The following is a 27,415-nucleotide window of genomic DNA, read 5'->3' on the forward strand; positions in this document are numbered from 1 at the left end:
GGGGGGGGGGGTCACAAAGGCGTGGCAAATCCTATTGCATTGAGTATAAGAAGACATGTCAGAAAAGCAAAGTTTACACAACAAGCACATAAAGAATCTAAGACCAAACATATATATCTAAAAAAATGATTATGTAAAGAGTCATGCTTATTGAGAACCCATATCATCGAAGCCATCCATCTATTAAAATCCCATTTCATACAAAAAGATTGCCATCTAAGAGTTTCAACCCTATTCCATGAAGGAGATTCTAGCTTACTAATCAATAAATCTCCAATTTCACTTTTAATTTCAAAAGCAGTTACAAAAAAAAAACTAGCACAAAGGGCAGAAAATTTAAGGAAAATAAACAAGAAAAAAAGAGATGAAAAATTACCCTCGGAAAGCATGCTCCAACAAGAGGAATCAGCAGCGATGCTTGACCGGAGCCGAGCTGAAGCAACCGCACTGTGAAGCGGAATCATCGTTTCAACGCTTCCCAAAGCCGACAGAACCCTTCAACAATTTGCATTGACAAAAAGTTCCTTACTAAACACAATCTCACAAAAACATGGTTCAGTATTCGAGTGCTCACCTTGAAGCGCGAGGGATGGATGAAGCAAAAGGAGCTGAAGTCGTCGTTGTCGGTTTAAGATTGAGATACTTTTGAGTTACGATCCTCGATCTAGATACTAAATTTCTAGAACCACTCAATAGCGCTGACTTGCAAAGCGATGCCATCTCTCTCTCTCTCGAAGAAGAATCTCAAGGAGGAAACGCTATGAAAATGGACGACGACGACTTCGTGAAGAACATAGCACTAAACCAACCCTACGGCCCAAAGTAGCCCAATAGGCTTCACAATCACTGGCCCATAAGACTTTATTTTTATGGTTATTTCCCCCCCCCCAAAGGTATTACAATTTACATATTTCTCCAAATTGACACAATTTCCCCCAAAGATAATCACCAAATCAAAACTGGTCGTGTTTGATTTATAAATTTCTGGGAATCTTATGAACAAAGATAAACAAATCATAACCACAAAAGAAAAAAGAAAATGTGAAAAAAATATATAGTGTGAGTTCGTTTTTTCGCTATACATCTTTCATACTTCGTCGACTCGACGCGCCACGGCTACTTCCCCTCGTCGACGATCCCGTCATACCTCCGGATCTCGCTAAACCCTCCGCCTGAGACAGAAGGCTACTCGTCCCCGCCGCCACGGGATCAGAAATGCTCTGCCTCCAGCTTCCGAACACTCTTCCGCTGCTCGACGACCCTCGCGAGGATCCTATCGTGCGGAACCTCTCCGACTCGCTGCTGTCCTCCCTCACCACTCTCAGCGGATTCTCCAGCGCCTGCACCACGTGTCTCATCAGCGGACGCCTCGTCGGTTTGGGGTTGAGGCAGGATCTGGCGACGATCGCCATCGCCCAGACTTCTTCCAAGAGGTCTTCGTCGACGAGGAGGGATTGGTCTAGAATGTTTGTGATCGGCTCTTTGTCCTGTGATGAGATGTGGGGGATTATCTCCGTTAGGATCTTTTTGAATTGGGGCTCTTCGCATGAGCTGATTCCGATTTTGCCTGTGATTAGCTCCAGGAGTATCTTCCCGAAGCAGTAGACATCGTATGCGCATGTTGCTGTTGCTGGAGAGTCTGTGGAGAGAGAGATTGTTAGAATATTGAGATTTAAGAATTTAGATTTTTAACATTTGAAGATGATGAACTCACCAGGAACACTTTCTTGAGAAGACCTGAAAGAGAGTGAACAACGAAAGAAGCTTCTTGTTAGATATGTTTAATCTAATTTTAGCTAAGGTGTTCAACTCAGTGTGTTGGAGAGACACTTACTGGGATAGTCTGCTGAGCAAGCGGGCGATTTTCTTTGGACGGCCGTTGTTTTCTTGATGGCAAGCTTTGCTGAAGCTTCCAAGCCTTACTTCAAACTTATCATCCAGGAGAATGCTGCTTGCTTGTACATCTCTTTTAAAACACAGTCACATTGGAGAAAATCAGCATCACTATGAACACATTGTGCTTGTTGGTTTGAATGTAAAGGAATGATGGTGAAATACCTGTGGACTATAGATGGTGAACAGTCGTGATGCAGATAAGAAAGCCCCTCTGCTGCTCCCAATGCGATTTTCAATCTGGTGATCCAATCCAGAGATTTCAATCCGTCGTCAACAAGGGAGCTTGATTTGTAGAACAACGAGCTCGGTAAATCCCTGTTCATCATGTACTTATACACCAGGAGCTTTTGCGTTGTGTTCTTTAAGCATTTGCCTACAAACGGGACTACTCTCGGATGAGCAAACCGGCTGAAGAAATCCAACTCCGTTAGATACGCTTCGTTGCTCTTCATCAACTCCAAGTTGATTCTCTTCACAACGACCTGAACTCCGGTTTCTAGAACTCCCTTGAATAGATCTCCTGATCTTCCTTTCTTGATCAGGTTCGCATCTCCGAACTCCTTTGTGGCATTGAGCAGCTGTTGATAGGTGAATGACGTTCCAAGACTCGCATAGTTTACAGAGACTCCTCCTCTTTCCGAGGGAAGTGTTTCATCAGGAGGCAATGGGCCAACGCCGTTGTGTCTCCCTCTAGGACGTGTACTGGTTGATGACCTGTTTCTTCTACGGACACAGAAGTTCACTGTTATCGGCAACAATATGAGAACGAGCATAACCAAAATAGACCCTCCAACTGCAGCAATTATCACTTTAATCCTGTGGCTTAACCAGGGAGACTCAGGCTTCTTTTCCTGTGCTGGCTGCTGTCCGAAATTGTCGAAACTTAATCCCTTACTGGAGTAAAACGAAGAGCAGTCCGACAATCCTCGTTGGCTCGTTGGCCCCTGAAGACAATTGTTGCTCAAGGAAGCGTTGATGGGCACAAAGTCTGGAACTTTACCTTGGAAATAGTTTCTTGTCAGATCAACAACTCGGAACCTCCTCAGTATAAGTGCGAGATTGCCGTAAAACATGTTCTCTGACATGTTTAGCAATGAGACAGTAGAACCGAAACTGACAGTGGTATTAGGCAGCTCGTTGGAGAATTGATTTCCAGAAAGATCTAGAATCTTTAGGTCTGGTAACGACCATAAGGTAGAAGGTAAAACGGCGGTGAAACCACAGCCTCTGAAGTCAACGATCTGGAGTTTACTCATGAAACTAAACAGATCAGTAGGTAGGGATCCTGAAAGGCGGTTTCCAGCAACTACAAGTGTCTGCAAGTTTCTGAGCTCTTTGAGTTCGGATGGAACCGAACCAGACAGGTCGTTGAAGCTGAGATCAAGTTCAACTAAAGCAGACATATCTCCAAGTGATGGAGGTATGGAGGAGGACAGGGCGTTATGTGATAGATTCAGACGCTGGAGCTTTGAGAGTGCCCCAATACTAGCAGGGATCAAACCATCTACAGAGTTTGAGGAAAGATCAAGAAATGATAGGTTCTGAAGAGACGTAAGAGACAGAGGAATGTTCCCTTGGATTGAGTTATTGGAAAGATCAAGAAACGTGAGGCGTGATAGCCCACTCAAATTTGCAGGGATGGTTCCTGTGATGGAACAAGAGCTAAGGTCCAACACCCGCAAAGTCAACAGGCTGGATCCCAATAAAACAGGGATTGGGCCTGGAAGTGAGAACCTTGAGGCGTTGAAGGAGGCTAAACGGGTGAGACTGACGAGCGAGTCAACTGAGAATTGAGGGTTTTGATTGCCAACCCTTGTTCTTCTGAACCGTGAAATGTTGATATGAGTTACACTACCGTTCTGATCACATCTGACGCCGTTCCAGTTCAGACAAGGATCGCCTTTGACAGGCCAATCTCTGCCTCTGAGCCCCAGAGAAGACCTTAGTACCAAAAGCGCCGATTTCTCAACTGGGGAAGAAGAACTTGTCTGTTGCTCGAGCGTTGACTCTAACAACAAGAGGAGGAAGAAGAAGAAGAGCTGCAAGATTGTCTTCTTCTGATCCGTCATGCTTTCTCTAAACTCTGATGATAAAATCTGAAGACCCTTTAAAGCTTCAACTCCTAAGATTCAATTGGAGAGAATCTTTGCAATTTATTGAGAAACCATCACTCAAAATCAAATATAAAAGGAAACTTTCTTTTTTGGTGACGTTCTATGATTTTTACCAACAAAGATAAAAATAGGTTCTTCTCTCTGTACCCTCTGCGACTTTCTAGCAATTAATGTTCTGTGCTCTTACAGAATCAAAACCCGTTGTTGGTTACCAATCATTTTTTTCTCTCTCTAACTCTTCCATCTTTTTTTCGTCTAGATTTAGAGAGAGAAAGATGTAAAGTCTTTAAAAAAAATACGAAACCAAGTTGAATAATATTTTAATATTGTAGTTTGTTACGGAACTGTTCTGGACAGAGAAAGCTTCATTACTGGTCAAGAACAGCGGCCATTCAGACAACAAAGAGTGTAAGAAGTGAAAAAAGTAAGAAAAAAAATTTAACAAAAAAAGAAGTGAAAAAAGTGAGAGATGGGATCTTTCGTTATATACGCGCTGGCACGTCGTTCCCAAGATTTATGGTTAGATTTTGGATACGACATCGTCTTGATGAGTTTTTGACTCTCAACGATCCCGCCAAGACAGCTTAACGAACTCTCAATATATATCATTTTTTAATATTTTAAAATATTATCCATTTTTTATAGAAATGTTAAAATCAATGATAGAATTCCGAGTAGCTAGAATAATAATTGATTTGATTCTATACATAATTTAATTACAGTTTTTTCGTATTAAATCGCTAAAGATAAGTAATCGTGGCTCTAAAGATAATTAATCAAAAAAAGTCTACGTTCAAGTGACATTGTATTAGTCAGCATTTTCACCCACACCCACAAAAGTCAAACCCAAGATATACAACAATTTGATTGACATTATTGTATGATTGAAGATGCACATTTTGATAACTAACAAGTTAACATCAGTCAAACTTTGGTGCTATTTTTACATGTGACAATAATTCTAATCATATATTCAAACTATCTGAAGTACAAATTGATATTCAATGTTTGCAAAACTGAATTAGATTTGACCTATTACAATATACTTTGTTATATATGGACTAGACTTATCTATTAGTTTATTTCCTTATCTCAATTGTAATAGTTTTCTTTGTATCGATGGGGTTATGATCTTATAGCTTGTATATAAAGAGATTTTGAAGTCATGAATGAATAACATAGAATATTAAATGTAGATATCTTACTTTATGTGTACATAATACATGTGTAAATATCACTTACCATACTTGTATATAAACTCCCTTAACATTCATTCATTAATTAACGAAAGATATGGTTTAAGTTTGTTACACTTTTAGAGAAAAAGCAATTGTTTCCGCCATTTCAACGTCTTCTTGATTTCGCGAGCTTCGATTTCTTTTCATGAGTGTTCCGACAGATTCTCGTTGATTCTCTTTCTCTTTGGATCTCTTTTGTTCGTGATTTTTGGGATTTCATCAGGTGGTGGTTTATATAACTGCAAAATTAACATAAATATGAATGTCAAATAAGTTAACCAATACTACAATGTTTTCACAAATATGTTATCTCGATACATTCTATGCGAATTAAGAAAATTACAAAAGATACTAGTACCGTTTAAAAGACTCAAGATGTACCGTTTCGTAAACGATATGGGCCTAAGCCCATTTAAACGATTAAATTATAAATAGTAGGCCCCATCTTCGCATTTCTTTCGTGCGGTTGACATTTCACAGCGACGGTTATGCATCTTTTAACTGTTACAAGTTCCTCTGGCTCTAACGCCGAGAAGCCGCCACAGAAGAAGAAGAAAGTGCATGGTCCGAGGCCACTGTCGCTGTTACTACTTCCAGATGAATTATCTCTGAACTGCTTAGCACGCGTGCCCCGATGTTACCACCCGTCGGTCTCAATGGTTTCCACAGCATTGAGGCGTCTCATCGCTTCGCCGGCGATTTACGTAGAAAGGTCACTGCTTCGCCGCACGGAGCATGTCCTTTACGTCGCGCTTAGATCTTGCGTTACAGAGACCCCTCGATGGTACACTCTCAACCTCAAACCTTTCGGACAAGCGTATGGAGTGAACCATAGTTTGGTTCCTGTCCCGTCGTTCCCTCCGGTTCCTTCCTGGGGAATGTCCATCTTCACCGTCGGTTCGGAGATTTACGTCATCGGTGGATGCGTCAACGAAAAGATGGTCTCCACTGTGTTTGTCATCGACTGTCCATCTTACACATGTCGCTTCCTCCCTAACATGAAGCAAGCACGCGCCTGCGCCGCCGCGGGAATCGTCGGCGGGAAGTTGTACGTGATCGGAGGTTGCAAACCTCGGTCGTCGAACTGGGTCGAGGCTTTTGATCTAAAGACTCAGACTTGGGAGACTGTGACGGGTTTGAACAAGGTGGAGATGTATGAGAAAATGATCAGGAGTTTCCTGATTGATGATAAGATTTACTTGATGGATCGGAAGAGTAGCTTTGTTTACGATCCAAAAGAAGGGAGGTTGGAGAGGGACCCGTTGTTGAACGGACAGTGGAGTGTGGGTTCTTGCGTGATCGAAGACAAGTTGTACTCGTTTGGTCGGAGGAATACGATATGGGAGTTTGATACTCTCGGGAGGGTGTGGAGGCAAGTGAGGGGTCTTGAAGATCTTCCTGATAAGGCTGAAGGCTCCAAAATGGTGAATTACGGTGGCAAACTTGTGATATTGGTTAACCTTCAAGAGCATTCGACGGAGATTTGGTATACAGAGATTGAGTTGGAAAGGAGGGAAGGAGGAGAGGTTTGGGGGACGATCTTGTTGTCTACTCGTGTGCTGGCTTCGGAAGCTTTTTCTCCCGTTGTACGATCTCTAGCTGTGTCATTTTGAAAATGTATTGCTGCAGGTCTGATCAAGATGAAGATCTAAGGCTATAAACTACTGGATGCTCTATTTTCTTGCCTTTGTTCCTTTGTTGTACTAATATTTGGAAGTTGTTTTATTTATTTACGAATAAGCTATGTGACATTATCGACCATGCTTTTGAATTGTTTGAATTTTAACATGGTCAAAGCTCTACGTGGAGCGAGACTTTGTCTTAGGGGATCTTATAGATTGGATCAACTTCTTGAAGAAAAAATTAAGCCTAACGATGAAGATTTTCCCTTAAGTTTGATATGATTTATTATTTCTACCAGCCAACGAAAATATCAAAGGCCTCATTGTTTCCAAAGATTAATTAACCGGTATAGTTTTCCTTATGATGACATTTTAATTTTTTGTTTTAAATTTCTTTTAATGGAAGCGTTTCGTAAACGATATGGGCCTAAGCCCATTTAAACGATTAAATATAAATAAATACAAGGTTGCTTCCTTGCTTCGCCGTCGCGATCTTACAACGAGGGTTATGCATCTTTCAAGCGTTACAAGTTCCTCCGGCGCTAACGCCGAAGAATCGCCGAAGAAATTGCATGATGATAATGATGCGCCATCGTCGCTGTTACTACTTCCAGATGAAATCTCTTTGAACTGCTTAGCACGCGTGCCTCGATGTTACTACCCGTGGGTTTCTCTGGTCTCCACAACCTTGAGGCGTCTCATCGCTTCGCCGGAGATTTACACAGAGCGTTCAGCACGCCGCCGCACAGAACACGTACTTTACATTGCGCTTAGACCTTACTGTACACGAACCCTTGAATGGTACACTCTCAATCTCATCAAACCTAGTTTCGGACAAGAAGAGATTAAACACCGTTTGGTTCCTGTCCCTTCGTTCCCTTTGGTTCCCTATTGGGGAATGTCTATCGTCGTTGTCGGCTCAGAGATGTACTTCCTCGGTGGAAGCGTCGACGACAGCTTCGTCTCCACTGCGTTTGTCATCGACTGTCCGTCTTACACGTGTCGCTCCCTCCCTAACATGAAGCAAGAACGCGGCTGCGCCGCCGCGGGGATCGTCGACGGGAAGTTGTATGTGATCGGAGGGTGTGACCCTCTGTCTCCGAACTGGGTGGAGGCTTTTGATCTAAAGACTCAAACTTGGGAGACTGTGAGGGGTTTGTCTGACGTGGAGGTGTATGAGAAAACGATCAGGAGCTTCGTGATGGATGATAAGATTTGCATCATGGATCGAGATAGTAGCTTTGTTTACGATCCCAAAGATGGAGTTTTGGAGAGGGACTTGTTGTTGAACAAGCAGTGGAGGGTGGGTTCTTGCGTCATTGATGACAAGCTCTACAGTTTTGACCAGGAGAACATATTATGGGAGTTTGATCCTGTCTCGAGGGTTTGGACCCGAGTGAAGGGTCTTGAAGATCTTCCTGGTGTCCGTGATGTCACTAAGATGGCGAATTGTGGTGGCAAAATTGCGATTTTGTGTAACGTTGAAAAGTGTTCGACGGAGATTTGGTATACGGAGATCGGGTTGGAGAGGAGGGAAGGAGGAGAGGCTTGGGGGACGATCTTGTGGTCTGGTCTTGTGCTTGCTTCGGAAGGTTTTTCTACCATTGTACGATCTCTGTCTGTGTCATTTTGATGCCACACTCCATTGTGCGGGAGGTCACTAGTTACCTTTGGCTTTGAGATACCGATGCATCATTCATCAACTTATATGTTATAATATATGGATTGTTATTTTTATGTTTAAGTTTGAAAATGTATTGGAGCAGCTTGGTCTGATCAAGATGTTGAATTTTCTTGCCCTTGTTTCTTTCTTTTACAAATCTATGGATGTGGTTTTTATTTTATTTTTATCAACAGCTATGTACTTTTGAATTGTTTGAAATTTTAACATGGCCAAGCTCTACGTGGTCTTAGGGCGATATTATAGTAGTGTGCATTCAACTTGTTTATGTGCAAGTTAAGCATAAAGATGAAGATTTCCTCTTAAGAGTTTGGTGCCGGATTAGTTCTACCTAAAATACCTTACACATCGTGCATTATATATAACAAAGGGCTTCACTGTTTTCCAAAGTTATATATATTTTGGGAACTACCAAGAGTAATTAACACAAACTCAAAAGATTGATTATTCACCGTCAGATAGAAAGGTCAAAGACGTTGATAATTTTGATTTACAAAATGACTTGGATAAACAAGAGGAAAGGACATGTGGTATCTTCGAAGCTCACGGGATGAGAAGGAACCAAACTCTTTAATCCGACACTGTCGTTTGAAGAGGCAACTGACTCTCGACTCCTCCCTCGGCCTGCTTCTCAGCCACAGCCTTGGATAATCCAAACATCTGAAAATCAATCCACATAGGTCAGGAGAGAGAGATTTGTCACATAGATAGTATTCAGAGTACGAATCAGAGAACACCAGCGAGACTTTCTTTTGAGAACCAAAACTACAAGAGAGGAACCTTGCTGATGGTCTTCTGGAAACAGGTCTTGTGTTCATCCATGGAGGCATGGATGAACTCATCGATGTGATCTTTGACGTCCTCAAAGAAAGTGGCATCTTCCTTTACCTTCCTCCTACATGAAGCCATGGCTGGTCTCGGAGGAGGGTTTTGTGTTTCATCTTTTGGTGGTGTCTCCATTTTTGCCTGCAAAGTCCATCCCAAAGTAAACACAGAGAAACCCAAGTAGATATAGTGTTCCTAGCAGCAAAACTGAAAATTTATCTATCTTTGGGTATTAATTGCTCAAGCACATCCAAACCAACCGATTCCAACAACAATAAGCAAGGTACGCACCAAGTGTTCGATCAAATGCCAAACAGAAACGAACAAAAAATAAATCAAAATGAAAGTGGAAACTTACAGGTCGACAACGTTGCGGAGATGATTCTGAAAGCTTTTACCTTTATTTCTCTTCCTGCTGCTGCTTCTAGAGTTCTCTGCTAGCCAAAACAATGAGTCTCGATGAATGCATATATAGTCGGTTCGAGAAGAACACGGACCTTGGCTAACAAGGGGTAGAATACGCTGCGTTTTGTACTAAAAAAGGGGCCGACTCTACTAAGATAACTAGGCCTTTACAAGGGCCCAATAAAACCTTGATTACCACCAATGTTGGGACTTGGGAGTTGGAAATAAACACACTCATTTGTATATTATTATGCGACTTAAACACACACAGAAACTGGTGGTTAATCGATGTCTTGCAATGGTATTTGTAAAACAATTTAAGCACAGAGGGTCATGCGAGGTGTTTAGTCCAGTTTGAAGCCGAATTCATTGGTAGAATTATTTGCAAAACAGTAAAGCAACAAAACAAATAATACATACAACGAACAATTTTTTCTCCGAGCTAAAAAAAAGAAAGAAAAAAAAACAAAATTTAGTCCCATCCTGTTTTTTTCTTCTGGTGTGTTTACGTTTACCCATCTAATTGTTACTTGTAGCTGCATAGCAGATCTGTCTGTCAGTAGTCCAAAATGGTTTTCTAACAACAAATTACTTTTTCTTTAGTTAAAGAAAAAAGGGGCCAGGATCACTCCGCACGTGAGCCGCTGCTGGTGCTACTACTCCGTCCACCATATTTCTGCAACACAAACCAAAGAGTTAGTTAGTAAAAATATATAAACCAAGAAAATAAAAAAAGACTTTTAAATGCGAATTAGCCAGATGATGTTTTGACCTGTTTGCCGAAGCTGAAAGGGATGTATTTGTACTTGATCATGTGAGAGATCTGGCGTCTCATGGTGAGAACAAAGAGCAGGATAGGCCAGAAGACAGGAACGTCAAACAGCGAGAAGAATGTCATCACAAACGCAATGCAGAAGGCCTTTGTCATTGAATACCTGGAGAGAGAGAGAGATAGTAAAAGATTGAGACAAGAAAAAGCATTCCTATACCATTTTATCAGGAAAGGGTAAAAGAAGTACCAGAACTTGAACTCGGGGAGACGGCGGATAAAAGGCTTGAACTCATCAGAACCTCTAGTGGGAAGAGAAGGTCCATCAGCAGCCTCGGGATCAACAAGAGGAGACAAGAAGCCGATGAGGAGATTCAAAAGGTAGATTCCAAGACCGTAGGCGATGATGTAGAAGCCCTGGATGTAGAAAACCCTCAAAGAGAAGGCAAGGGCGACGACAAGAGTAGCATAGCAATCCACCGGTAAGTGGGAAGAGGAGTAGTCTTGTCGAGGTAGTGCTGGTATATCCTCCAGGCCTCGTGCGCTTTCTGTTGAACAGGCGTTGCCACACTATCGCCTCCTCCGCTTACGTCCATCTGATCTCATGTGTTGATATTTGAAACCGTACCAAAAACAGTAAGAGCACATCACAAGCATTCACAGAAGCGAAAACAAACTCTCACAGAGCAAAACGTTTCCAAACAAAATCGATCGATCGAAATCTCAGATCATTAAGATTGAAAGGACTTACGGGAGATGATGATGATGATAGAGAATGATGAAAAATGCTGATTGCTTCTCTCTATCCACAAAACCGAGTAGATCTGACCCTAAAACGATTTGATTTTTTCTCTTTTGTTTGGTTTCCTCGGTTGGGTTATTATTTATATATTTTTTATTTACGTAAGAGTGCACCGATAAAGTTAGACACACCCACCATTCAATGTGTTTTATCACAAGTTCTTGTTGCCACTGCTACTCTGTGATGAGAATACAGATCGAGTCATGTTAATCATTGTTAATTTTATGTGTTTCGCGTTTGTTTTTGAATGTGTGAGAATACTATGGAAATAAAGACTTTGACATTCACCAAATCGAAAGATAGATTTTATGTATTCAAAAAGAGACAATAGATACTGCTCCTCGGAAGATCGGCTCGGCTCGTGTGCCACCGGTTGATCTAGCTTAGATGGGTAGCTGACAAAAAAAAAAAAAAAAAAAAAGATAGATATAGATCACTCTTATTATAAAAGCTTAAACTTTGTTTTGGTTCTAAAGACTCCAAACTCTCAAGTAATTTACATAGCAATATACTCTCTCTCTCTCTGTTTTCACTTCAAAAACGTCCGGCTAGATCGTTGGACCAGAGTGTTCAATCAGATCACTCCGCTGTTCATATGACAGTGCCGTCTTTAATGGTGGCCTTTTCCACAACCACAGTGATCCCAGACCTAATGTAGAACCCCTCTTCTGGCCTATCAGCTTCTTGCACATCCTGAAACCAAACCCACAAAAACCCGTTGATAATAATGTTGAATCACTCGGAAGACTTGATCAGCGAAGGCAAAAAAATGTAAATAATCAATAATGAACAAGAAAGCGTACGTCATTGTTCAAGATCATCACGTTCTTCCCGATCTTTGCATTCTTGTCTATGATGCATTTCCTTCAGTGTAACAAAAAGAAGATAAAACATTAGACTTTAGGAACTAAAACCTCTGAGAAGAAGAATGACACAAGGAGACTTACCTGATCTTTGTATCTCTGCCAATGCCAATTGGAACATTGCCTTCCGCCAGTAGAGACGCTATCTCAGACTCGGTTTGGTAACTATCCGCTCCCAGCATCAAAGTATCCTGCATGAGAAGAAGAAAAACACTAGAGTCAGATTTTGAACCCAATAATGTGTCACAACACTATCAAAGCTGAGTAGATTTTTTTTTTTTTTTTTTTTTTACACAGAGACCTGAAGCTCAACACCATAGTCAAGACGTGACCTTTCACCAATGATGGAACGTTGGATGCTGCATTCTCCCAAGAAACATCCGTGTGATATTATCGAATTCACTATCTGCACAAGGGATCAAAGGAACCAAACTCATTGGTGATTCAAGACTTATTATCAATCACAGGCCAAAGAAGAGACTTATTACGCGGCATTTTTCGGTTTTGGTGGGAGGTAGAAACCGAGGAGAAGTGTAGAAAGGTGTATCCTGATCATAAAACTCAAACTTGGGATGCTGCAATAACAACAAGAGAACCAAAAGTTCAGAGACATAAGATCACAAAAGTTAGAGACATTTTTTGAGTATTGATTGAATATCGAACAAACCTCCTCAACGAGAGCAAGATTAGCTTCATAGAAGCTCTTTATAGTTCCAATATCTTCCCAGTAGTCTCTGTAGACGTATCCCTTAACAAAAGACAGTTTTGACTGAATCATTTTCCAATAAAAAAACTCTATGAAATTGTTTAAAACAGAAAAGAGTTTTCTTTTCTTTTTTTCTAACTTGAACATTGTGATCTCTTATAGCTGCAGGAATAATCTCAGAGCCAAAGTCATTGGAACTCGGATATCGCCTTGTCAGAAGCTTCAGCAAAGCTTCGGTTTTGAAACAATAGACTCCCATTGATGCAATGTACGGAGATTTCGCTGCTTCTTGTTGAGACAGTCCAAGCATTGTCGTATCACTTTGCTGCATCCAACATTACAACCGTGTCAAACAACAACAGAACATAATCTTCGTTTTTATTTGGAGATAAAAAAAAGAAAAGATTACCATAGATTTGAGATCGATGCCAGTAGGTTTCTCAGAGAAATGGACCACACGTCCGCTTCGATCAATGTTCACTAGTCCATAATCCGATGCACGACTGAATGAACCAAAGCAAACCAAAGGTTACAAACTCAAAAACCAAAGGAACATCACAATGCTTACAGAAACTAACCTCTCACCCACTGGCGCGCACGAAAGAGTAATATCCGCGTTGCTATCCACATGGTACTATTTAAATGCATAGTGTTTAGAGTTTGTCAGCAAAAAATAGTTTAATAATTTTAAGAGAAACTTTGTTTATTACCTGAACAAAGTCCATATAATTCATTCTGTAGAGATGATCTCCAGACAAGATGATAATATTCTCAATGTTCCTGTTCTTAGCATCCTATATTATTAACAAAAACCAACTAATTCATTCAGACCATTTCAAAGAATCACAAAGTAAATAAGTGATTTCATACCTCAAAAACCCACAGAAACTTTCTAACAGCATCTGCTGTTCCTTGAAACCACTTCTTCCCCGCCTCACCAGGAGTTTGTGTAGCAGCTAGAACCTATGGCCAAACCTTTGCTTAAATATATTTGACTCCGGAGAAAAGAAAGCATATTGTTATATTTTACCTCAACGAAACCATCTCCAAAGTTGATGCCATTCCCAAAATAAGTACGAGCCAAGTGGCGGTTGAGGGAAGCCGAGTTAAACTGAGTGAGCACGAAGATCTTGTTGATGCAACTGTTAATGCAATTACTCATCGGGATGTCGATCATCCTATAGCATCCACCCACAGGAACCTTCCAAAAAAAAATTGAAGAATCAGAAAAAAAAAAAAAAACTTTTCTTTTGATGAGTAATAAATACTAACAGCAGGTGTTGCAGCTCGCTTGGTGAGAGGGAAGAGTTTAGCTCCGTTGCCTCCTCCCAGAATGATTGCAGCCACGTTTTTGGGATCTGCTTTTCTTCTCTCCCCCAACATCGAAGGCTCTAGTCTCTGCAAAACCATAAAAACAATCAAATTTAAGGCAAATCTCTAAAGACAAAAGAGTTATTGATGAGTCTAAATCATTTAACCTACCAAAGCCTCTTTAGTATTCTTTGAAGTAGCAACCGCGTAAGCAACACCTGGCCTCGACGATTTTCGGAAACTGAACTCCTTGGAACTTGAATCTGAAGCAAAAGGTTTAGAGAAGCTTCCTTTGATCTTCTCACCCCAGAATCTGTTCTCTACATTCTTGTAACCGTCTTTGGACAAGACAGTGTTTGTCCCCAAACCCGAATAACAACAAGAATCCATCTGGAATGAAACTGGACAGAATCGTAAAGCTTGTTAGTAAAACAAGTAAAGTGAAACAACACACAAATACTGTAACCAAGTACCAAGCGAGAGTATCTCTTCATCTTTGTGCAGGTAAGTAGGTAACAAAATCTTTTTAAACACAGAAACAACAACAGTTGCCTAAAAAGGAGATTATAACTTTTAAAATGAACCGAACAAGTGTCTGGGTCCGAGTAAGTTATCAGATCACTGGATCACAAAAAAAAAAAAAAAAAAAAACGGAAGGAAACTGACATGTTCATGGCCAAAATTTTCCAAAAAGGAAAGAGTTTTCCGGGGGAAAAAAGAGACCTTTGACCCAGTTCTGAAGAAGAAACTCCATGTAACGTTGTTTAAAAGCGAGAAAAAATCGTATCATGAGAGAATGAATAATAGGAAACCTCCAAAGGTGAAAACTTTATGAAAACCTTACATTTATACATTAACACATCCAGATAGTTAAAAAACGAAACAATCATTAACACAAGACAGAGATATATCTAGAAGAAGATGGAACAGATGAGAGAACTCACCAGAATTTAAAGACCTTATTCGTATTGTCTGGTTTTGATTTAACGTGATATGTCTTTCATGCACCCAAAGGAGAGAACGAGGCGAAGTGATCAGTGAGGAGCTTCCAAAGCTTGATCTCTTATTTATTCTGTATTTTTTTTTTATCTCCTCTCTCTCTCTCTCTGTTCAAAGCAGGAAATTACAGTTTTAATTCATCTTCTGGTTATAATTATTTTTTTTGTTTATGTTTTTGAGTTTGTTGTATTCTCTTATTCCCATTAGAAAAAGGTGCTCAATTCTTAAATTTTATTTTTAGTAAGTAAAAAAACTAAAAATATCTACGCTTCTCGATAGTATCTAAAATATCTGATTTAAATTAGTTATTATTAGAACAATTAGGATACACCACGTTCTCCGTATATATTTATCTAGAAATAAATTTTAAACAATATTGTAGTTTTTGTACAAGTGAATCTTTTATTTGAATTTGAAACAGTAAAATAATAATATCATCTTTCACAAAGATCATGTGAAATGTTACCAAACAAAGGCATAGGTGTCTGTGTCTGACAATGAAGGTCACTGAACCAAAATGAACGACTCTCCTTTCTCCCATACTTTTTGCTTCGGGACATGTGGCGCTCGACAACAATTCTGTCTACTTGTATGTGGGCCCAGGCCCATTCTATTCCCATTGGCCCAGTCTAGAGGTGCGCTATATCGTCCGTACACGTCATATCGCGCCAAAAATGTTATAGTATCTCTATGAGATTTACTCCTATAGTGGTTACAAGTTTTAAGGGAGGATTTGCAATAATAAACGTCTAAGGAGAAAGTTGATTTGTCGAGGGCGATGTTTATGCAAATTGTAATTGTAGGATTAGGTTTTTTATTAGAATAGCAATGGCCCCTTTGATTAACGGGGGAGAAGGCGAGATGGAAGGGCCCATCACGCAAGGATAATGCTTATATGTCGGACAATTATTTTTAAAAATCTACACTCAAGCGTAAGTCCAATTAGCTTAAATATAAACACTAGAAGTCTTTGGTTAGAAGACAAATGTATACAATCTACGTGACCGTGAAACTTATCATTGAACACTTTCATTTCTAAAGGTGTGAGCAACCGAGTCGTACTATATGAACTAACATTTTCTTATTTTATTTATGAACCATTTCTTGCTGAAATTAATTAGCGTTAGGCTCTGGGCGTTCGGTGGTCCGTTCGGTTTCGGTCCGGGTAATTCAGATTTTCAAATTTTCGGATTTTCGGTGTTATGCTCATAAGTACTATTCGGTTTTTACTAATTATCGGATCGGGTTCGGTTCGGTTCCTTCCGGGTTCGGTTCGGATCGGATTTAACCAATGTTTAAAATCGTACAAAAATATATTTTTAAAAACCTCGAAAATTGACCCAAAATTTTTTAAAATATATAAATTATTTACAAATATAATTAAAAATTAGTTAAACTATCTATATTAAATAAAAAGTATTCAAAATAACAAATGAAACAAACTACAAAAATATTTTAAATACTCTAAAATATCTAAATCACCTTAATATATATAAAAACATTAACATATTTAACTAATTTCATATATTTTCGGATCCTAATTCAGATTTCGGTTCGGTTCGGGTTATAACTAAAGTCCAAAGTAGTACTCATAGTCATAAGTCCCATTCAGATATTTTTGTAAAACAGTTTGGATTCGGTTTTTCCACTTCGGGTTAAAGTCGGTACTTTGGGTTGAGTTAAAAACACCCATACCTAATTAGCATATTAGTTATAATTATGTTCAGTTAAGCTATTTCTATTCGGATATTTCGTAAAACTAAGTGCAATTCTCATTCATGATGAATTAAGTTTTTATAAATTGATTGATGCATCAAATCGGAACTGGTGCTTACGAGTTGAAGAAAATGTTACGACGAGGAGCCAATGGATAACTAGAATTTAGCAGTCTCAGTGCAATAAAATATCTCGAAAACAAGATTCTTAACAAGAACCAAACAAAGGAGGTAAGAAAAAAGAAAATCAAAGAGCAAAAACATATTAGGTGTTGGTGGCACGAGTGTAGATCTGCTGACTCGAGTGAGCAGCGACCATCCGGATCACACCTTTGGCCATCAGCTCCCTAATAGCCCTCCTTGCTAGAGACCCGTTAATCTGCATTTATCAACATTCACAGTGTTATAATAATAAATATTGTTTTGAAGTTCTAGACAAGATCGAGACTGATAATTTAATTATCTACTTAGTTATATTGTTGAAGCAACCCAGTAGTAAAATCATATTACTAACTAGGATCATACTAACTAACTTGATTTAGAGACAAGAACTAGTAAAATTAAAGAGACAAGAAGTGGGTAATAAACATACCCTCATACGGTCGGAGAGAATGGAAGGAGTGATGAGCTTGAACTTGGGAGCTTCGGTGAGAAGCTTGTCGTAAGTAGCCTGATCAAACAAGACCATGTTGTTCACCTTCTCCTTTTGCTTTCCCTTGCTCCACTTCTGTTTTTCACAACATTCAACAACAAACAAAATGAAAATCCAATAACAATATCAAAACAATGTTGCCCTCATCATGTGAACAGCTAAATTAAACATCACATTTCACAGAACCTACATGTAGCTGGCATGCATATATATGTATGGAACCAGAGCATGATTGAGAGAAAACGAACCTTCTTCTTCTGCTTCCCTCCTCCGGATTTCGCAGGCTTAGATGACGGCGGCGGAACCTTGTCCTTCTTCGGCGCCTGTAAGATGAAATATAACGATTCAGACGAGAGAAAGAAGAAACATAGATCTGCTTAAAGAGAGTGAGGGAAGAAACGTAGAGATACCATGTTGAGTTAGACGGAGAAGGGAGGAGCTAACGGCGAATTAGAGGTGGTGAAAGAAGAGGAGGAGGAGGCTAAGGTAGAGATCGTTCTAGGGTTTGCTCTTATAACCTCTAGGTTTCCTGAGGTTTCACCTTAATGTGTATGCGGGCTGGGCTGCTTTAATAAAAAGCCCATATTAATGTCTTTTTTGTTCAACTGAAGCCCATATAATCTTTAGATTGTCTTGTTGTACTTTGATAAAGGAGAAACAAGAAGGGAAATTTGCCCCTGTAACTGCCAAAAAAAAAAAATGAGACGATAATTAATAAACATTTTCGATGGACTTACCTTCTACGTGGTAAATGGTAATCTATTATTCGTAGTATCGAACACATTGACTAAACCAATAAAACATCGACTGTAAATAAGTTGTATGTCCTCTCCCGGGCCGATCGGATAGCCGATAGGATTTATCAAGAAAAAAAAATTGTATGTCTAAACATGGTTATAATTCACATTTTATTTGACCAAAAGACTTCACAATAAATATTCGCTGCCACGGAATAATAATGACCAAAAACAAATATTTTTTTAAACGTTGTATATGTATTATGCTATTACAAATTTGGAAAAATATTACAAACGATTTTATGGCCGACAATTCTACATAATTTATGAAAATTCACATATGAGGGTAAAAAACAAAGATTTAGTATGTAGATAATTGGGCGATATATGTGATCTTCTTCTTTTTCTTTGAGCAACTTATATGATCTTCTTTCTACTGGCATTAATAGGACAAGTTATGAACGATCCGATCAAAATCCGAAGACACGTTACACTTGTGGATGTCATGAAACAACGAAGACACCACCAATAATGAATTCTCCTCTTAAACTTTTTGATAAAGGAACTGAAGCTTTTGTCAAAGTGTATCCAATAATGAAAATTTTAAATTTGAAATCATGAGTCTCTGCTTTTGGTTAGAAAGAGACAAGACACTAAAGAAACAACAAAGGTTTTTTTGACCTACAAGCCACTTCTCCATCTCTTAATGAAGAAGTAATTGCAACTTATATTTTTATTTATTTCTCAATTTCCTCACATGACATCTGGTGGAATGTATATTAAGTGCTGATATTTTTGTTATACGATATTAATTCTGTTCATGAAAGTAAAATTTTTTAGATTTATTTTTTGTTCCAAAATGATAAATTTTCTAAAATTTTAAGGTACTTTTAGTAATTAACGTTGAAAAATTGCATACTTTTGAGAAACATTAATTGAAAATATTTGAATTGGTTGAATACTATTAATTGATATTTATTGGAAAATGTATAGTAAAATAAATAATAAATTCAATTGTAAAAAATTAATTATTTTTTTAATATACGTGAATACTCTAGAAAATCCTTCTTTTGGGAACAGAGTGAGTATGAGTTAACCCACGAGACAAACACATCATATATAAAGTTCATATTGGCCATAATATATACAAGTCTAGCCTAATATATAACCGAAAAATATGCGTATTTCTAATTCATAATATATATCCCACAACAAATTAGATAATAATTTGTTACGGCATAGTGTCACAGTGGGCATGCTTTGTTGTACTGATTATTCAAGTCCTAAAAACTTTTACAATAAAGTTTATGAATATCAACTAATAAATACTACGTGCTACAAGTAATTTTCACATATCAATTCACGGTAGCTGCTTTAATGGACTAGTAAATTAAATACAAAATGGACTAAGTCACTAACATAGTGCGAGGCTTGCTTTTGTTTTGTTTCAATCAAAAGTAATACAAGTATTGATTTTAATCTAATATTTTTTTGCTGGAAAAAAATCTCAAATATTTCCTTCTGCCTTTTAGAGTCTAGTAGGATATAACCAATGACAATTTTCCACAGCTGATTAATCTATTGTATATAAGATTTTTGTAACAAGCAATTACTAAGCAGTTGTAAGTAAGAAGCTCTTCTAAGAAGTGAATTTTGTAATTAACATGCTCTTAATCTTCTCCTATAGTTATCAATTCCTAGTGATCGTTTTAACTAACCATGCATGGGTATAAAATTTCTTTTATTTTAGAGAAGAAAATCTTATGAAGCTGTGCAGGATTTCCTGTAAAGAGAATTTATACCACGTTTAACATTTAATGAATGCAAAAAACAATAGTAAAACCGCGTTTTGTTAGAATGCAATACATTTAAATTTACTGTTTGTTCTTGAGTTGTAGTATCAGCTTATTTATTAAAAAATTGCTGAAAGAAATTATCAAGCGCACTGAGTGGACACTATATAAATACTCACATAGATCAAAGCTCAATTCTCTCAAGAAACAAAGTAAAGAAAGAAAAGAAAAAAAGAATAAAGAAAAAAACATATTCTCCTCAGAGTAGATTCTCAACTTCTCTACATGAATCTAAACTGAGAATACAAATTGGTCTCTTCTTCTCATAGAGATCAAACCTTCTCTGTTAGTTTTTGTTTGCTTGTTCGGTTCTTCTCGTCACAAATATGGATTCTTTTACCACTCAGAAAACTAAACCAAGAAAGACAAAGAGGCTTGCCAAAAAGTCTCGTGTTCAGATAATCTTGGATATCGTTTCTCGGGCGATCGAGACAATTGTTGTTCTGGTTACGGTTTCTAAGCTCTGCTACCAGCTCGTTGTGACGTTTCATGATTCTGGTGTCGCTGCGGTTATTCTCGCAAACCGTAATCTCGCGTTTCTTGTAGGAAACGCGATAGTCATCACTCTAATCGCGAATTCCGGCCTTCTCTGGAATCAAGAAGCTGTTTCGAAGTACAAAAGCAACGATCTTTACGTGGAGTTTGTTCGTGAGAGCTCAAGGAAAGAACGAGTTCAACGGTCCGAGATGAGAAACAGAGCAAAACAGAGCGAAGCAGAGAAGGAGGCTAGACAGAGCATAACCGAAACAAGACCAAAACAGAGTGAAGCGGAGGAAGAAATACAGAGCATAACTGAGAACGTAGCGAAACAGAGCATTTCTGAGACGAGAGTGAAAAGAAGCATAACAAAACAGAGCACTTCGGTGAAGAAGATGGAGAAACAAAGCATAGTTGAGCATCAGGAGACAACTGTGATCAAGAATATGGAGAAACAGAGTTTGTCTGAGGAGAGGCAGCAAATTCAAAGTTACCAACGAAGTAAGTCAGAGAATATGGAGGGTTTAAAGAAGAGTTATTGTGGAAGATTAAGGAGATCGGAGACGGATGCGTCTTCTGAAAGAATTGATTCCGACGACGAACTCCGATTCAAGATCGAGTCTTTCATTGCCAAGCAGAGGAGAAATCAGAATGATGATTAGTTTTGTGTCTATTTAGATTTTTAAAACTGCAACCAAATAACGATAGTTTTTTGCAAATACCCTTCACGTTAAATTATCATGTTACGTTGCGGATTAGCTTTGTGTTACCTTTGGAAAACTAAACAGAGTATTTTTTTTTTCAACTATCGCCATGTGGTAGGTGAACCATTTTCAACAAGGTGTGCGTAGAGAATAACTATTTAGTTTCGTGGAGGTAGATACTTGTGTGTTTTTTTTCAAAACAAATATTTCTAACTCAAAACAATTTTTTTTTATCTTTTCAAATCTGGCATATATGACCAAATTTAGACTAATTTTTAAAAATTATTTTGACAGAAATATCAGTAACTAAAATGATTTCTCTAATATAAGAGTCAAGCCAAAAAATTAATAGCAAAAAAGAAAAAGCTAATTTTATGCAATAATATTCAAGAGAAGGTAAAACCTTGTCAATGCTCTCTCTCTCTAGATGTCTGAGCATGAGAGAGTTATGTCGATCTCTCTCTCTCTTCTTATTTCCTTGGTTTTTCTTTTAATCAGCAGGTAAAAAAAAAAGGTGTTAAATGTTTTTTTTTTTTTTTCTCACCTAAACACTTTGAATCTCACGGTTATGGAATCAAATCTTGCGACTGATCATACATATTTTCTTTGGATTTGTAGTCTTTAATCACACAGAACGTGAGATTTATGATATTTTTGGCTTATATTAACTATCATAAGGTTAGGAAAATTGTTTATCGTAATATGTTTGGAGATGAATGTAACATGTTCCATGACATTAACATCTACAAGAAGAATGTAACATGTCCACCGATTCAACAGGAATTTAATCATGGCGGATACAATAGTTGCTCATACTGATCAACAAAATAACCTGGGTAAGGTGAAGAAATTAACAATCTTTTTTGAAATCCAGACATGTTTTTTTTTACAAGCAAGATGAATGTTGCAGATGTTGATTTTGGTTTAGCTCAAAACCGGGGTTACTGGTATAAATAATTCTATTGAACCGTGTAAACTTTCAAATTTCAGAATTGTTGTACCGGGATGTGAATCCGTTGTTGGAGAGGAAATGGTACGTATACGGAGTAGTGATGGCACTATTGATGTGGATAGTGGGAGTCATGAGGCTAACCAAGAACATGCCAAGGAGACTCGCCAAGGCGAATGTGTACCCAGACGGAGTGAGGGTTATGCCGACGCAGGAGTATATGGCGATGGCGAAGAAGATGGCAGATCTTGAGGAGAAATACGATTCCGTGGATGCTCAGGTTGTGGTTTCTCGGGAGAAGGAGAAGGTTCTCGACGCTGCACTTGGTTGTGTTGACCAGCTTCAGCTTCAGTTGTCCGAAACCAAGAAGGTGAAGGCGAAGCTCTTTTTCTCTCTCTTTCTCTCCCTGTTTTCTTGTTCTGTTTCGTGATCGCTACTATATGTGTAAATTAGGCGCTGGACGAGATAATGACGAGGCAACATCAGATGATGGCATTCGTCGACAAGAAAAAGAAAAAGAAGAGGAAGGTAAGAAGAAGAACACATTAAACTACAGCACCCTTTTTTTTTTAACGAAAAACTATAGCACCTTAAAAGATTGATTATATCCGAATACTTATCTACTTTTTTTTTGCATTTGCAGTTCTTACTGAAAGGCTGCTTCGGTGGAGTATCTTCAGCCTCCAGCTTGTAAAATAAGCTTTAGAAGTCTCGTCTTGTCTCTGCTTAGGACTCTCTCTTTCTCTGTAATTGTTGCATGATTGTTCCCATTTCTTCCTCAGTTGTTTTGTTGATAGAAAACTTATAAATGAGCAATTTGTCATGATCATCAACATAAAAGAGAGAGAACTCTACTCTCTTAGGAAAAACAAAAGAATCACTCATCTTAATGCAACAGATTACTAATTTGTTTATACATATGGTCGTTACATATCACTTTTATAAGAATTCCAAAACTCATCATCATCATCTCCCTCATTATCCTCACATTCATCTCGTCCGTTATTCTCAATATCCCCACCGTCCGGTTCCTTAACGCCAGCTACTCCATCACCCGTCTCCTCAGACTTCGCAAGCTCCTCCTACACCACATCAAATACATACATCATTTTAGCTTCTTCTGAATGAAAAAAAATTAACAGACTTTGGCGCCAACTTGAAGAAGAATATATCCGAATGCTTACATTCTCAGGAACATCAGTAGTTGTCTCTGCCTCTTCTCCATCTTCTGCTTCCCTTTCAGCTGCAGCTTCTTGCTGAAGAAGCTTCTTAATCAAAGTATGGAAATGAGTAATATCTACAGGAAGAAACACACAAAACGTTCTAATTTCTCCTCTCGCTCAACCAAGAAACTACACAGAGAGAGAGAAAGGATCTATCACGTTTCGAGCGAGTTGATAATGCATCGCTAAGCTTCAATGGATTCCTTCGTTCTTCCAATTTAAACTTGAGTTTGATCTGTTGACACGTTCTATCAGGAAACAATTGTTGTACCATCGATAGATTGCCCCCAAACTCTTGAATTCGCTTTAGACCAAACAGAAAAACACAAGAAAGATCTTATAACGATTGTGAACAAAAACAATATATCTTCAGCAAAAAAAACACCCACATTTAAATAACCAGTGAGATCAAAGTTGATTACCTCATAGAAGAGTTCTGTATCTTGCTTTGACCATCTAGTTCTGGGAGTCTTTTTCATATACGTTTGATAGTTCACCGGTGAGTCTGGTTTAACAACGTTATTTTCTTGATTTTCAGTCTCCGCCATACCAAATTCATCTTCTGCGTCAAAACCTTGTGAATAATAATGGTTATCCTCCGATGCGTTCGTATTACTGCACATAACATACACTCCATCAGATGAAGAATACAAACTAAAACATTCTTGATTTTATCATCTCCCACTTTCAATCTTCTCAGAGATGAATGAATTATAGTGTACCTTTCTTGGGTTGGCGGCACAACAGGAGCTCCCTTTGCTTCCTTTTTCTGTATATTAACAAGAAGGAAAGATGAGGATCCAAGCAAAACAGAGCTCAAATGAAAGCATGTATTTAAATAAAACCTCCATCCATTCTCTATATTCAACAAGGCGAAGCATATCTTTAATGGGCAGAAATTTGATTTCATCATCCGGAGTTTCAAGCAATTCCTTCTCCACTAGACCAAAACATGAAAACAGTTTGTCAGAAACTAGATTATAATTTCTGTTGTAGAGAATTTGGTTCAGCTAGTTTACATGTTCTGTTTCTTTTCCAACGACTTGAATGCTTGAACTTCTTCTTCTGAGGAGTCTCGCTAGACTTATTTGGTTCTTCTTCACTAGTGGTTTTCTGCTTTCTAGCTCTCTTCGATTTTCCCTTTTTGCTTTCTCTTCCTGACCGTGTTGCTTCTTCTTCTACTGTAGTCCCCAACCCATTTCCTTCTTCTCCTATAACATGATCTTCGTGTTCCTCTCCGCCAGGAACCTGATCAAAAGTATTAAAAAAGCGGAGCCAACTCAAAACAGTGCGCCTGGAAAAGCTAAACCCAATTTGTCAAAACATTCTTTCTTACCGTATTCGTCGCAGTGACCATAACCTTAGACTGGTTAGCAGCCGTTGGATAATCAACAGAGTAATGAGACTCAGGTTCTTCAATCACAGCGTCTTGCAATCTAGGCTTTGGTTGGATCTTTCCACTATGTTGCTCTGCACAAGTACAACATTATGTTTCGGTCACTAGATATATTTGACAGAATCAAAGCATATGAATTTCAATATTCAGTGCTTTAAAATTACCATATGCAGCGGTGATGCCTTCCTCCTGTATAATATTAAGAGTCTCCATGTTCCAATGGCACTCGTCATCCTGTAACAAATTTTTAAAACTTGAAAAATAATAAGTAAACTTAGAGTAGAAGAAGTGGGACATCAGCATAAAAAGAGTATTCTCACACATACCCCTGTTTGCATACTTTGAGTAACAAAATCTCCAAACGTTGCAGAATCTAGACTTTTGGGATCATCAGGAGGATTTGCAGGTGCCGCCTCTGTGCCATTATCACATTTCTTTCCCTCGGAATTTACGTTAGAACAAGGACGAAGAACAGAAAGCCCTTGTGAGAATACATTCTGAAAGAAAGAAGAAAAAACGTTTTGCATAATGAGAAAACACGTAGCAGAGACGTTAAAAAGCAATTTAAAAGGTAGAGAGAAAGCGACCTTACCTCTTTAGAGATTGGTACAACGGTGGATTGGTTAATGAGTTCACTATCAGGGACAACAGTTGAAACATCTGCAAAACAGAATCCCAAATCTTTAAGATATTTTTGAAAACAACATATAAAATACAAGTTGGCTGAAAGAGGGAAGAAACCATCAAGAGAAACAGGATCTTGGCTTTGTGTTGCTGAGAGCATTTCACTGGGAAGAAGGGTAGAGAGTGTTGTTGGTTGGGAGGTTGAAAGAGAGAGTTGCTTCTTCTTGGGCTGTGGTCTACCTTTCGGTTTAAACTTTGCACCAGCCCTAGCTATTCCTAAATCCCAAATCCATATGTTTCAGCCAAATGATTTTAATCCAAATAAAAAAAAGAGAGTAGTGAAACTAATCAAAGTGGATAAAGGAAATAAAAAGCAATTACCAGCTGGTGCAGCAGGAGGTTGATCATCGAAGTCTAAATCCATAAGACTTTGACTTGTCCCTTTTCGACACAAAAAACAGATAAAGCCACCAAAAACAAGATCAGTGACACACGGCAAAAATGTTGTTTCCTCAATCAGCATCGACGAGAAAATGAAAACAAAAGCTTCTCCACCACCGAAACTAACTAACCAAATGGAAAAAGGAGGCAACTTTACAGCGGACCTGCAAAAATCGGATTCCAAGAGGAAAAGAAAAACAAAATGAGTCCAGAAACAAACACAAATGTCGATCACTCTGGTCGAATAAGAAAGAGTAGACGAAAACCAGAAATCGGATATTCGTTAATGAACTTACGGGGTGGGTCGCCGGAGAAATTCTGAGTCTGGATAAGATTAGGGTTTTAGGAGTGAAGAAGATGAACAAGGAGAGAGAAGCAAGGGCGATGAGATTGATTTACTAAACGCCGTCGTTTCGAAACAGAACCTGCCCACTTAAAAACCCGCGAAACTTTTAACAATATAAGGCGGACGGATTTGAGGCTCCTTGTCGTTATTAATGGGCTTAAATGAGAGGTCCACTCTACAACGTAAGGCCCAAATCGATACTTGGTGACACGTGGTTCACTTAATTTACTCATTTTCTCCACAACTAGTGCGTCTTGTGAACTGGCCAAAATCGGAAGAGGGTTGCGGAAGCTCGGAAACATTTTCCAGGTGAGCTAATAGTCATATAACCAATGTAAAAGTGTAATATTATCTAACATAACAAAGAGTGAAACACTCTGTCTCTTTTTTTACTTCCCTGTTGGCTTCTTCACAGATCTCCCAGGTCGCGTGTCATGTAAGATACCGAGACAAGGACATGGTTTCCTTCGTGTGTTTTATAAAATTGCCCCCTCGAATATTATTAAAGTTTCAAATTTGGAATTATAGTATAGTTTGGGTTCTAAACGGCCCCAGCTAACGACGTCATTACTCACCGTAAGTCACTTCTAGCTCTGATGGCGTCACAACACCCACAAGGCACTTAACCGAACCGGTTTAACTTGGTAAAAGGGTTTAATTTTGTAAACGACGGTATGATTTGATTTGATGAACATCAATAAGAAACGAAATAATTTGGTATGGTTTTGGGCCTTGTAAACCGGATAATTAACGGCGTGAAATAAAGCGTCGGGAAAAGACTTTATATTCGTCGCTTTCCCCTCTCATCCCTTTTGCTCTCAGTCTCTCTCTCTAAAAAGAGAAGAGGAACAAAGCAAAGCCCTCGCTCGCGAGCATCATCGCAGCAGTACTCATCAATTTTTTCTCGCTTTCTCAGTCTTAACAGAAGCGAAAGTGTCGTCTTCCTCTTCTCCGGCGACGTTTTAAAACTTCCGGGAGCAGGTTCGATTGTTGTAACTCTCTCTCTGAGCAACTGTTTTGCTTAATTTGTGGTATTGATTTATTAGGGATTTCGTTTCTATGGGGGG

At 38.7% G+C, this 27,415-nt stretch overlaps 12 protein-coding genes across 17 annotated transcripts in view; 5 read left to right on the forward strand and 7 right to left on the reverse strand.

The window, feature by feature from the left end:
- The window catches only part of LOC106306389, a 1,527-nt gene extending 714 nt beyond the window's left edge, over positions 1 to 813 (reverse strand). The window contains exons 1-3 of the mRNA XM_013742991.1: positions 575 to 813; positions 377 to 495; positions 12 to 31 (exon numbers count right to left, since the gene is read on the reverse strand). Of these exons, the coding sequence (XP_013598445.1) occupies positions 12 to 31; positions 377 to 495; positions 575 to 720 (285 nt within the window). The 5' untranslated portion in view covers positions 721 to 813. The remainder of the gene's footprint in view (positions 1 to 11; positions 32 to 376; positions 496 to 574) is intronic.
- Positions 814 to 877: 64 nt separating this feature from the next.
- LOC106306387 (probable LRR receptor-like serine/threonine-protein kinase At2g16250) lies at positions 878 to 4,279 on the reverse strand. Its single transcript, XM_013742989.1, has 4 exons — positions 2,059 to 4,279; positions 1,835 to 1,966; positions 1,715 to 1,737; positions 878 to 1,639 (listed from the first exon to the last, which is right to left on the reverse strand). Exons 1-4 carry the CDS (start codon positions 3,963 to 3,965, stop codon positions 1,077 to 1,079), a joined length of 2,625 nt encoding a protein of 874 aa, XP_013598443.1. The 5' UTR covers positions 3,966 to 4,279; the 3' UTR covers positions 878 to 1,076.
- A 1,435-nt stretch (positions 4,280 to 5,714) lies between these two features.
- On the forward strand, positions 5,715 to 7,019 carry LOC106304811 (F-box/kelch-repeat protein At4g39240-like). The gene has a single exon (XM_013741201.1). The coding sequence runs from the start codon at positions 5,737 to 5,739 to the stop codon at positions 6,859 to 6,861; it is 1,125 nt and encodes a 374-aa protein (XP_013596655.1). The 5' UTR covers positions 5,715 to 5,736; the 3' UTR covers positions 6,862 to 7,019.
- A 346-nt stretch (positions 7,020 to 7,365) lies between these two features.
- LOC106306143 (F-box/kelch-repeat protein At4g39240-like) lies at positions 7,366 to 8,715 on the forward strand. Its single transcript, XM_013742629.1, has one exon. It carries the CDS (start codon positions 7,379 to 7,381, stop codon positions 8,501 to 8,503), a length of 1,125 nt encoding a protein of 374 aa, XP_013598083.1. The 5' UTR covers positions 7,366 to 7,378; the 3' UTR covers positions 8,504 to 8,715.
- A 186-nt stretch (positions 8,716 to 8,901) lies between these two features.
- On the reverse strand, positions 8,902 to 9,863 carry LOC106306145. Of its 3 annotated transcripts, none has more exons than XM_013742633.1 (4): positions 9,775 to 9,863; positions 9,332 to 9,517; positions 9,074 to 9,211; positions 8,902 to 9,010 (listed from the first exon to the last, which is right to left on the reverse strand). In XM_013742633.1, exons 2-3 carry the CDS (start codon positions 9,509 to 9,511, stop codon positions 9,122 to 9,124), a joined length of 270 nt encoding a protein of 89 aa, XP_013598087.1. In that variant the 5' UTR covers positions 9,512 to 9,517; positions 9,775 to 9,863; the 3' UTR covers positions 8,902 to 9,010; positions 9,074 to 9,121. The 3 variants fall into 3 exon arrangements, with proteins under 3 accessions (XP_013598087.1, XP_013598085.1, XP_013598086.1); XM_013742631.1 differs by having other exon boundaries at positions 8,906 to 9,010; positions 9,735 to 9,840; XM_013742632.1 differs by having other exon boundaries at positions 8,973 to 9,211; positions 9,735 to 9,840.
- Positions 9,734 to 11,293, reverse strand: LOC106306144 (protein RER1A). Its single transcript, XM_013742630.1, is given in 4 exon segments — positions 9,734 to 10,457; positions 10,554 to 10,716; positions 10,801 to 11,018; positions 11,021 to 11,293. Coding segments are annotated over 4 exon segments (558 nt in total). The 5' UTR covers positions 11,147 to 11,293; the 3' UTR covers positions 9,734 to 10,406.
- A 472-nt stretch (positions 11,294 to 11,765) lies between these two features.
- LOC106306142 (glucose-1-phosphate adenylyltransferase large subunit 3, chloroplastic) lies at positions 11,766 to 15,055 on the reverse strand. 2 transcript variants are annotated; one of them, XM_013742627.1, is made up of 15 exons: positions 14,956 to 15,051; positions 14,404 to 14,633; positions 14,194 to 14,319; positions 13,952 to 14,122; positions 13,792 to 13,884; positions 13,632 to 13,715; positions 13,500 to 13,555; positions 13,331 to 13,424; positions 13,061 to 13,246; positions 12,883 to 12,963; positions 12,704 to 12,790; positions 12,517 to 12,621; positions 12,300 to 12,406; positions 12,156 to 12,216; positions 11,766 to 12,045 (listed from the first exon to the last, which is right to left on the reverse strand). In XM_013742627.1, exons 1-15 carry the CDS (start codon positions 15,020 to 15,022, stop codon positions 11,944 to 11,946), a joined length of 1,650 nt encoding a protein of 549 aa, XP_013598081.1. In that variant the 5' UTR covers positions 15,023 to 15,051; the 3' UTR covers positions 11,766 to 11,943. The 2 variants fall into 2 exon arrangements, with proteins under 2 accessions (XP_013598081.1, XP_013598082.1); XM_013742628.1 differs by lacking the exons at positions 11,766 to 12,045; positions 12,156 to 12,216 and having other exon boundaries at positions 12,306 to 12,406; positions 12,548 to 12,621; positions 14,956 to 15,055.
- Positions 15,056 to 17,088: 2,033 nt separating this feature from the next.
- LOC106304100 (40S ribosomal protein S25-4) lies at positions 17,089 to 18,158 on the reverse strand. Its single transcript, XM_013740487.1, has 4 exons — positions 18,009 to 18,158; positions 17,847 to 17,921; positions 17,539 to 17,673; positions 17,089 to 17,325 (listed from the first exon to the last, which is right to left on the reverse strand). The coding sequence occupies exons 1-4, from the start codon at positions 18,009 to 18,011 to the stop codon at positions 17,212 to 17,214; spliced, it is 327 nt and encodes a 108-aa protein (XP_013595941.1). The 5' UTR covers positions 18,012 to 18,158; the 3' UTR covers positions 17,089 to 17,211.
- Positions 18,159 to 20,327: 2,169 nt separating this feature from the next.
- LOC106303603 lies at positions 20,328 to 21,505 on the forward strand. The gene has a single exon (XM_013739890.1). It carries the CDS (start codon positions 20,515 to 20,517, stop codon positions 21,325 to 21,327), a length of 813 nt encoding a protein of 270 aa, XP_013595344.1. The 5' UTR covers positions 20,328 to 20,514; the 3' UTR covers positions 21,328 to 21,505.
- A 106-nt stretch (positions 21,506 to 21,611) lies between these two features.
- Positions 21,612 to 23,189, forward strand: LOC106302018 (phosphatidylinositol/phosphatidylcholine transfer protein SFH2-like). Of its 2 annotated transcripts, XM_013738526.1 has the most exons (5): positions 21,612 to 21,870; positions 22,150 to 22,205; positions 22,360 to 22,688; positions 22,772 to 22,846; positions 22,962 to 23,189. In XM_013738526.1, exons 1-5 carry the CDS (start codon positions 21,797 to 21,799, stop codon positions 23,010 to 23,012), a joined length of 585 nt encoding a protein of 194 aa, XP_013593980.1. In that variant the 5' UTR covers positions 21,612 to 21,796; the 3' UTR covers positions 23,013 to 23,189. The 2 variants fall into 2 exon arrangements, with proteins under 2 accessions (XP_013593980.1, XP_013593981.1); XM_013738527.1 differs by lacking the exon at positions 21,612 to 21,870 and having other exon boundaries at positions 21,906 to 22,205.
- Positions 23,190 to 23,195: 6 nt separating this feature from the next.
- On the reverse strand, positions 23,196 to 26,392 carry LOC106302017 (transcription factor TFIIIB component B''-like). Of its 2 annotated transcripts, XM_013738525.1 has the most exons (15): positions 26,299 to 26,392; positions 26,134 to 26,166; positions 25,943 to 26,002; positions 25,679 to 25,837; positions 25,530 to 25,597; positions 25,264 to 25,434; positions 25,102 to 25,171; positions 24,878 to 25,011; positions 24,561 to 24,789; positions 24,387 to 24,481; positions 24,264 to 24,310; positions 23,964 to 24,156; positions 23,701 to 23,845; positions 23,503 to 23,615; positions 23,196 to 23,400 (listed from the first exon to the last, which is right to left on the reverse strand). In XM_013738525.1, the coding sequence occupies exons 3-15, from the start codon at positions 25,983 to 25,985 to the stop codon at positions 23,245 to 23,247; spliced, it is 1,623 nt and encodes a 540-aa protein (XP_013593979.1). In that variant the 5' UTR covers positions 25,986 to 26,002; positions 26,134 to 26,166; positions 26,299 to 26,392; the 3' UTR covers positions 23,196 to 23,244. The 2 variants fall into 2 exon arrangements, with proteins under 2 accessions (XP_013593979.1, XP_013593978.1); XM_013738524.1 differs by having other exon boundaries at positions 25,943 to 26,166.
- A 775-nt stretch (positions 26,393 to 27,167) lies between these two features.
- The window catches only part of LOC106306923 (probable serine/threonine-protein kinase DDB_G0278665), a 2,593-nt gene continuing 2,345 nt past the window's right edge, over positions 27,168 to 27,415 (forward strand). The window contains exon 1 of the mRNA XM_013743715.1: positions 27,168 to 27,329. The gene's annotated coding sequence lies outside the window, so the exon portion shown is untranslated. The remainder of the gene's footprint in view (positions 27,330 to 27,415) is intronic.

The sequence above is a fragment of the Brassica oleracea genome, chromosome C7 (assembly GCF_000695525.1).
Source record: "Brassica oleracea var. oleracea cultivar TO1000 chromosome C7, BOL, whole genome shotgun sequence".
NCBI classification, from domain to species: Eukaryota; Viridiplantae; Streptophyta; class Magnoliopsida; order Brassicales; family Brassicaceae; genus Brassica; species Brassica oleracea.